The sequence below is a fragment of the Melanostigma gelatinosum genome (assembly GCF_949748355.1).
Source record: "Melanostigma gelatinosum genome assembly, chromosome: 7".
Lineage (NCBI taxonomy): Eukaryota > Metazoa > Chordata > Actinopteri > Perciformes > Zoarcidae > Melanostigma > Melanostigma gelatinosum.
In genome coordinates this window covers 11,230,003-11,239,220 of record NC_136640.1, presented here as the reverse complement: position 1 = coordinate 11,239,220, position 9,218 = coordinate 11,230,003, and the positions used below count along the sequence as shown (strand labels likewise).

General features: G+C 43.1%; 1 protein-coding gene across 1 annotated transcript; it reads right to left on the bottom strand.

The window, feature by feature from the left end:
- Positions 1–1,607: 1,607 nt before the first annotated feature.
- On the bottom strand, positions 1,608–9,218 carry ccdc92ba (coiled-coil domain containing 92Ba; the record flags this gene model as incomplete). Its single annotated transcript, XM_079272441.1, has 3 exons — positions 1,608–2,510; positions 5,220–5,267; positions 9,086–9,218. The coding sequence occupies 3 exons, from the start codon at positions 9,216–9,218 to the stop codon at positions 1,801–1,803; spliced, it is 891 nt and encodes a 296-aa protein (XP_079128567.1). The 3' UTR covers positions 1,608–1,800.

The following is a 9,218-nucleotide window of genomic DNA, read 5'->3' as shown; positions in this document are numbered from 1 at the left end:
AAACTGTTTTTATTATTTTTTTCAAGTTGCTACTTGCTCCTTGTAACGCTAGGGGCCACTAAAGTGGGAAAGGAACAAAATGCAAAACACGCCGAATCAATCAGACTTCAGTTGAAAACACACAAAAACCTTCAATCATGTTGTTTGTCAGTTTTTCCTGAAGTGAAAAGAAACCCCAACAACCTCCAACACAAACTAGTTGACAGAGTAATCATGTGTGTGTATATGTGTGCGTGTGACACACTGTGTGTGTGTTTAGTACACAAACCACACCCGAGTGAAACGCATGGTTCAGTGACTCAGAACTTATTATCACCTGTTTATAGAAAGCAGCCACAGAGGAATCGCAGCACACATGTATCTGTGTGTAAACATACAGGCTATGATGGTGTGCATTATCCTTTTAGATTTTCAAAAATGTAACAATGTATTAAATGAGCGATAATATCCAACGGCAAACATGAGTTGGTGCTGTACTATTTTGAAAAAATATCTAATTGCAATTACTTTAACTGACATTGCAAATGCAATATGATTTGAAATATTAGAGGGAGTGTGATCATTTCTAAACCATTATTCTCATTTTCAATGAAAAACATTAAAATGACTGTGGTTTGATTTTTGTGGGGATCTTTACCAAAATAAGATGTTTTTGTTAAGTCTGTAGAATATGATGTGTAGGCCAACACATCTCTGCAGCATCACAACATTTCATCTAAAATGGTATTTTGACAAACATTTCGCCTTTAACAAATACTGCTCCTATTCCTGCGATTTGAAAATTGCAGGAGGCCATATTGCAATTTTGATAAAATTCTGTGAAATAGTTTGTTGCCGTAATAAGAGTGCAGTTAATAGATATGGTTTCACACATTTTCAACTGTTAGCAGGTCTTGTGTTTCCTCCTAAACTCGTGTTTCCTGAAGCATTGCCCTCAGGCATTGGGGTTAGGCTTTACGTTAGCGTATGGTCAATTGTTGCAGAGATAACCAGTTGAGGTTAAGATTCAGAGAAACGAATTATGTGTCCTCATAAATGATGTTAAAAGGACACCTTCTGGCCAATTAGATACAAGTATTTACTGTAAAGGAATGCAGTGGTCACAGATTCAAATTCAGACAAAACATACTTTGTTGGAGGTTATCGTTTCCAATTGGTTGTAGTTTGTATTCATAATTTAATAAGTCACAGGAACAAACACAGAGGACTCAAACAGACATGCATGCCACTTCAGATATTTTCAGCTGTTACTCAACCAATCGTTGGGTCACATGGGTGATTTATGGTTGGCCTTGAAAGCTCACAGTTGATTGGGCTACACAACACGTCGGCGTGTAGTCCATCTGAAATGGCTGCTACCATTCACCAACCCCATATTTTGATTTCCGAATTCAATTTCATTTTTACAGCGCCACATGATAACAGAAGTACTCTTCGGGCACTTTTCATATAGAGCATGTCCAGAGTCCGAAGGCTACTCTTTGTAGATCAAAAAGGAGTTGCTTTGAAAAAAGGCCCCACAGCATATTGAGCATGTGACACCAGTGTAAACAGATAATTCATCTAACTTCATTTAAGACCGACTTAAGGTGACACTCACTGAGCTTTGCAAGTTATTTAAAGGTCAAGTCCATATGAAAAAAGTGTCAGCAATAAGTGTAATATAATTCAATAAGCTAAAACCAGTCTCAGTATCAATTCAGTAAAGGTGCAGAACAACAGTTAACAGCATTAACAGTCTGACAGAAGAGAACGATACGGTGATCAAACTGCAGTTAAAAGTGCAGGTCACAGTCGTCGCTAATCTGCCTTCGTCTCAGCAGCAGGGGGCACTGCTGCTGAAGACAACAGTCTGGCCCGTTCACCCTGGGGCTCCACTAGCCCCTCTCCACCTCCTTCCTCCTCATCCTCCTTCTCCAGGCTCAACGGAGGCTGTCTTTGTGCCACAGTGTGCCTGGAGCGGACCCTGTGCCTTCGAGGGTGGAGGAAGAGTGCAGGGTCCGGCATCGCTGTGGGCTCTGCAGGGCCCATCACTTTCTCTATGGGCACACACTCACGGGCGCGCTCCACTCTCGAAGACGCCCTGGCACTCTTACGCTTGGGTTTAACCACGGGGGAGGCCCCTGACGGCATCTGTGGAGAAACGGAGTTCTGCTCGGCACCATACTGGGCCCCCTGAATGTTGGCCCGGGTGAGGAGTCCCTGCCTCTGCTGCATCCGCTGGTGGTGCAGTTTCTGCCTGGCAGCATGCAGCTGGAAGGAGAGGTATGCTGCTGCCTCTGTTTGTTTCTGCAGCTCCGTGTTAAGGATGGTGGAACAGTGGCTGCGGCGTTTGAGCTCCTCCAGGAAATGGCGCTCCTTTTCCTTGAGATTGGCTCGGAGGGCTCCAACCAAAGCCCCTTTGTGAGTCAGCTCCTTACGAAACTCTCCTACGGAGCACTCCTGCTCGGCCAGACGGCTCTCCGCGTCCCAACAGCAGTCCTCCAGGAGCTCCTCTTCCTCCTGTAACTCTGACACAGAGATGGACCAGAAATGCAAGTGTTAAATACCTGCAGGAGTCAAAATCAAGAGTTTCCAAATATAACGGAGTTTCAATATATAAACTACTGCTACAAATAGGGCTCAAAAATCTTATGGTATTTGATTTTCTATATATAGGCCGGACAATTAGTGTATCTTCATCAAAAATATGAAGGCTCTTTCGACAACACACTGGTGGTCAGTGTTCAACAAAATCAGCCATAGTGTACATAAAACACACACAGCATATACACACTATTTAGTACACGTTGTGCATTAACACAGAGGCAGATTACTTATTTGTTGGGACATACAAGCTCTAATCCTCACCACATATGACCAAATAGGCAGAAATCAGAGATTGTCCAGATCACATTTTATCAAGGATCCACTCAGTAAAATGATATGAAAGTAGTTCATGATGAGACCAAATCTGAGTATTTGGGGAATCACCAGTTTCCTCTCAAAGTCTGAATCTGCTAACGGTATAGTGTGATGGCTTTAGAGCTGGAGCTATGAATGACACACATATATGGAAAGGGTTATCTCCATTCTACCCTCAACGACTACAGCTGGGCAATATCAATATTTAGTCAATGTTGTGAATCTTGTTTGAAAGATATTCATGATACACACATTTGTCTCTTTAAATGGATGTTATTTCTTCCAGAATAATTTCTGAAATACTTCAGGACGCCAGCTCAAAGATCCTACAAATCTGGGCTTGTTATTATCAACTAGACATGTTCACATGTCATTTTCAATACCCGAACAAATATGACAATATGCAAGAGGTGGAGATGAAAACATGAGACAATTAATCATCAGTATTTACACACTGGAGAGAGAAAACTAGCCGGCGTAGATCACTGCTGTTCTAAAGCAAGGTACAGTCATTCTGCACCACTGATACATAACACACTGCAAAATTCTAAAACATCAACTCGCGCCGATTTGTGAGAGATAAAACACAAAAACGACTACTCGAGGCCTTCTCTCCATTTGAACTCTCTGCCAAGCACAGGTTTAACACAGTATTCTGCTTATTGTTCTTTTTTTCCCCTCCATTTGCTTCTGTAGACAAAGATTTTGCTCTTTCATTCCAGTAAAATTCCCCTGAGGAGAGGGAGGCATGAATGAAAAGCCAGTGCAGCAACCTCTGAGCTGACTGAGCTGGAGCTTGCCAGAGGAGAAGGAGATTACATCCACAGAGGCCTGCTCCGTTGCCTCAGCCCATAGAAATAGGTCAGGTTTGCAGGGTAGGAGAATCCCAAAGGGTGGAGGCAGGTTTGGCGAGTCCTGGAACTTAAAACTGCAAAGCCTTGAATCCATATTAGGCTTAAATGTAATAAGGTGCTTCATACGTTGATAACAACTACAGGTTAAAGGTGCTATATATGAGATTGGGAGCATTTCGATTTTCTATCAACAGCTGTCTACGTGGTGACGGCTAACAGTGCAAAGAATGCACCTTTAAAGCTGCTGCATCTTATTGCTTTATGATCTGCATTCTTCACTTGCGCGAGCTTTCGCTCTTATCTTTCTGTCTGTATGACTTCCCTTCATCATACTTAAGTCGTATTTCATCTGTGATTTTCTTTCTCTCCAGGACAGATCCTCTGAGCGCCGATCAGTCTCAGGTTTTCTGTCGCCCATCACCACACCCAGGTTGAGCTCATATGCTAACTATAGACTACAGTACCTAATGTGATCTTCATATCCTTCCATTCCCCTCTCCCCTCCTCCTCAGCATCTGCAGCTGACCGCATCCTGCTGCCTTGTCTTTTCCCTGAGTCGTACTCCTCGCTACCTCTCGCCTTCCACCACCTCCTCCTCCTCCTCCTCCTCCTCCTCCTCCTCTCTCCTTTTCCTTGGCTCTACATCGCTCTGGTTCTCAGCAAAGTCTTGTAAGTGGACACCCCCTCTGGGACAACGAGGAAAGACGAGAGCAGGAAAAAAGAAAGAGGATGGATACATTTTTCAGGATGGGAGGAGAACAGAGGGCCGTGCTGTACTGATGGATCAGCGGATAACCTGTCCTGGAAAAAGAGATGGGGTTTAATGGCTGAGTAATGCAGCTTAACAAGACGACCCCCCCCCCCCTTTGCTTTCTACAACCACACGCACATTCACACAGTCTTTTGACTCCCCTTGCTCTGTCTCTAATTCACTGTGACAAAATGGTGCCTATCTTTGCATCCAGACACCACAAACGGTCCTGCAAATTCCCGCTATGAGCCAAATATGTTGAGGCATGTGGTCTTTGCAGCTGTGTTAGGTTCTTCCCAGTTCGTGCTTTGCGACCCCCGTACAGCTGTGACCAACTCTTTTCACACAGAAAAACGAGGAAACATTTTGCAGCCATGATCTGTCCTGTGTGTGGTTTGTCAGAGGCGTCTCCCTCCTCGAGGGTAAGTAAATTAAGTGAGCGTGGGTGAGAAGAGGGAGGAGGGCAGCTGACAGGGATTCATCCCCTGGGGGATGGGAGGGTTGGGGCGGACAGAAGGAGGCAGAGAGGGGGTGTGGGCGTCGAGTTACGGTGGATTGGGGGTTGAGGTTGAGTCGGGCAAAGGCAAACAAGCCCAAGGAGATGCAAACATGTGCGTCTTTCTGTCTCCAGTGCAGACGGAGAGCGTATTCATGATGGAGGTGGGTGATGAAGAAAAAGAGCACAGAAGGGATTTTTTTTTTGAACATACCTATTTGGCTTCTGCCTGGAGGCTTCACCTTTAGATCACCTGTCAACTCTGAAAAACACAAGAGAAAGACAAAACCACAGGAAAGAGCTGTTAAAGATATATATCTATATTAATGTATAAAAACACATGAAATAATATTATTGGAGCTCAAATAAAGATGCTCAATGGTGCTGAAATGTCTTATTAAAGCTCTATGCTTACATTTTCAGTTTGCTGCTGCTGGTTGACAAACCAGATGCTCGATGCAGTTTCCAGCACATTTTCAGTGAGCGCATACATAATTGATGAAGCTAAATCTGAAATTTTACATCAAAGACGATGTCCTGTTTCATTACTTGTCACAGTCTGGAGGTAAAACTGCAACCTCAAAAAGACTTATTAGCATTATTAGCACTCCTTAAAATCAACATTCACTCAAATAACAACGACTGGCTGTGCAGCCGGTTTCAAGAGGAAATGCAAAACCAAACAAATGGAAACTCCAAAAATAAGCCAAGTGAAATTCAAGATGCTTGACAACAACTGATGTAGCCAATAAAACATCATTTTAACCCAAAACTACAGTTCCACACTGAAGCATTCTGCAGAATGACGGATTATAAAAAAGTGAAACATGATTTTGTGGAGAACTGATCAATACAGATTTCTCTTGTGTATTGTACTGTGTAGTGCAGTTGTTATTGTTATACCCGGTGTCACGTTGTCAACAACGTTTATCTCTTGCATTAGTGGATGCATCCATTTGTCTTGTACCATAAAATAATAATAATAATAATAACAATAATAATAATCAGACAGACAGTCAGCAGCTTGCTGGTCTCAATGCTTTATTGGACAATAAAATCATGATTGTATGACTGTTCTTCAGTGGTGCAGGAAGTAGTAATATAGCTGAATGATGTTACAGTGAGATACTCCATTAACATGATTCGGATTATGCATATATTACATGATATGATATCTGGCACATATCTGGTCATTTTTGGATACGAGCTGGATCATATCTCATGTCAGTGTATTATAGCCACTGACGGTTTATGTTATTGAGAAGATCATGTATCAGACTGGTATATGGTGCTTAGTTATTAGCAGGGTTGGATTGTCCCCGATAATAAATGATATATCAGCATCGTGTCTCTGACGGGGTTGTGGGGGTCAGACTGCTGGTCATGTCTGGTCGGTCATTTGGATTTTCCTTCAGGCCGGCCGGAATCAGGGAAATCTCTACACTCAGCTTTCAGCACACTCTGAAACAGAAACGTGTCTGTGTGTGTGCGGCTCCAGTCATCTCTAGATGAACGTGATAACACAGATTTGTCCTATTTTAATTTTCCATTGCCAGAGATATGCGACTGTTCAATCAGCCACGGGTGACGATCGTAAACTAGGTTAATGGCCATCTTTTTAAATTGGTAACTCTCAAACAACACTCGCTTACATAGATGTTTACTTGAAATATAAAGCAGAATCTAAAACAGCAGAAGTGTTATTTGTAGCCTTTCTTCTCCTCTTCCTCTCTCCGTCACACCCTTTCTCCTTCCTGCAGTAAGCATAACACGCCTGCCCATGCTGCTGGCATGAAGAGAGGGAGACAGAGGAGGTGAGGAGGGTGGGGAGACAGATAGTAGGGAATGAAGGAAGGGAGGGAGGAAGGAAGAGGGGATAGAGGAACCGCAGATCGACAGCTCCAGAAAGACAGACTCGCTGCTTGCTGTTTCATTTTGAACTGCAAAACATGGGAGACTTTGAGAGGTCCTGTTTTCTAGTCATTGTCCTCAATCACGCATGAATCACAAGTGAAGTTTATTTCACCGCAGGAAGTCGGCTCCAGGAACTATTCCTTAAAAAACAAACAAACAATGAAAAGGAGGAGCTCAGCACATTGCATCATTCAGTGTGTGTGAGACGCTTTGTAGATTCGGCTCATCTCCTCCAGCCTCACTGAGCATCCAAGGTTTTTGTTTCATGGCTCGACCTTGAATGTTGCAAACGCATCTCGAAAGACACGCGCCTAACTGATTTCTATGGCACGCAATAAAAACACGTTATATCAGAGAAAAAGCCCCATTTTTCAAAAACAAGAGGACACAAAGTCATTTAGCTGGTCGTTCAACGAGGCAGAAGCGTAAGAGCCTTTAAGGCGATGAGAACGAGAGTTTAGAACAATAATAAAGAGGTCAGCGGTTCAAAGTCAGAGCTAATGTGCACGGCAACTTCGTCAGCTCAACCTTGACGTATCCTTCCAGGCTGCACATTAGCAAGCTGGCAGCAAACACCCATCGGCATCTGGCGTCACAGCCGTTCTCCAGACTCTTCGTCATCATCACCTCGTTTTATATATGGCAACCTCGTTGAAACCAACCCCAAAAACTAAAAGAATGACTGCAATATTTGTGTTGATGAGGTCTGTGGAAGGAATATGTTTGTTTGTACAACAGTATTGTTTCAATAATTTATTGTTTCAATTATTTCTATAAAGAAAAAGATTGTGTTTTTGAAGGTTTGCCCAAACGTTGTCTTGTTTTCTTGGAGCTGAAAGAACTCATAAGCATTACTTTAACTCTACTTTATTTATGTGGACAAAAAGAAACATTTAGGCTGTCTTTCTATACCATCACACACACACACACACACACACACACACACACACACACACACACACACACACACACACACACACACACACACACACACACACACACACACACACACACACACACACACACACACACACAGCTTTATTGACCAGATGTGATTGTGCAGCAGAGCTACAAAGTAATGGAGGGGGTTGTTCTCTACTAAACAACCCCCCCCCGCCCCCCCTGTATATTAGTTTACCACAATCCTGTTCATATGGATTACTGAAGATATGGGATCTATGGATTCACTGTGACAGATATGTTTGAATGCATCTCTCTAAAGTTGTACAGTATTTTGTGTGTGACAATGAATGTGTGTGTGTGCAATATGTGGCTTATGTACGTGCATGCTTGTGTGTGTGTGTGTATTTAGTCACATAGGGAGATTCTCCTCCACTCTGAGGAGACAAAGCTGACCCCCCCCCCCACCAATTTAAATATTCATATTCACTGATAGTAAAAGGATAAGGAAGGCCTCCAGGGAATTAATGAAAATCAAATAGAGCATCCTCCCAGTTATAGTAATGCAAATGTGTGTGTGTGTGTGTGTGCGTGCGTGCATGTTTGATCATGTGCACCGGCTTGCTTGAGTAAATGAACGGTATATCCATTAGGCCCGAAACAGGAAATGATGCAATCAACAGGAATTGTAGCATGACATCACCGTGCAGTCATTGACTGATGGTGCAGACACACATCATATGAACAATGAGGCCTGTGTGCACACGGGGAGATTTAGGTTCTCTAGCTGAGATGAAAATGACAATAACTGCACTACAGATCGAGAGTCACAACAGCGCTTATGTTCCTTTGGAAATGAAATATTGATCATGTAGTCCGTCAAATGAGCTTGTGCCTGGATAGAATCATATCATAAAGTGTAAAAACCGAATTCAAAAAGGCCACAAAACTGCCTTCTATCCACAAAATACATCAAGTAAGTAATTAAAACTCTCTGTAAATGTTCTCTTTGAGGGTCAGTGGGAGGGGTCCTTGCTGATAGCACCAAAGGATCCTTCACATAAATATGAGCTCATTGAAGATTTGCTGCTTTTCTTTATCCTATCCTACATTTCATGAACTAAAGAAATTGTAAATTAGCAGATAATAGTCACACCATCATGGCTGTAAGTTTATGGAGTGTTATTTTACATTTCGGGGGTCACATAAAAGTCTCTTGGCTCCCTCATGCACACGCAGTAAGATCAGCAGCAGTGTGTCCCTCACCTGTGCATCGTTTCTGCAGGGAGAGGATCTCCAGGTGGAGGCCGTGGAGTAAAGTGAGGTGCTCCTGCCGGAGGAACACCACGCTCCTCTCCACGCTCCCTATCTGCCGGGACAGGCTGCTCTCATCACCCAT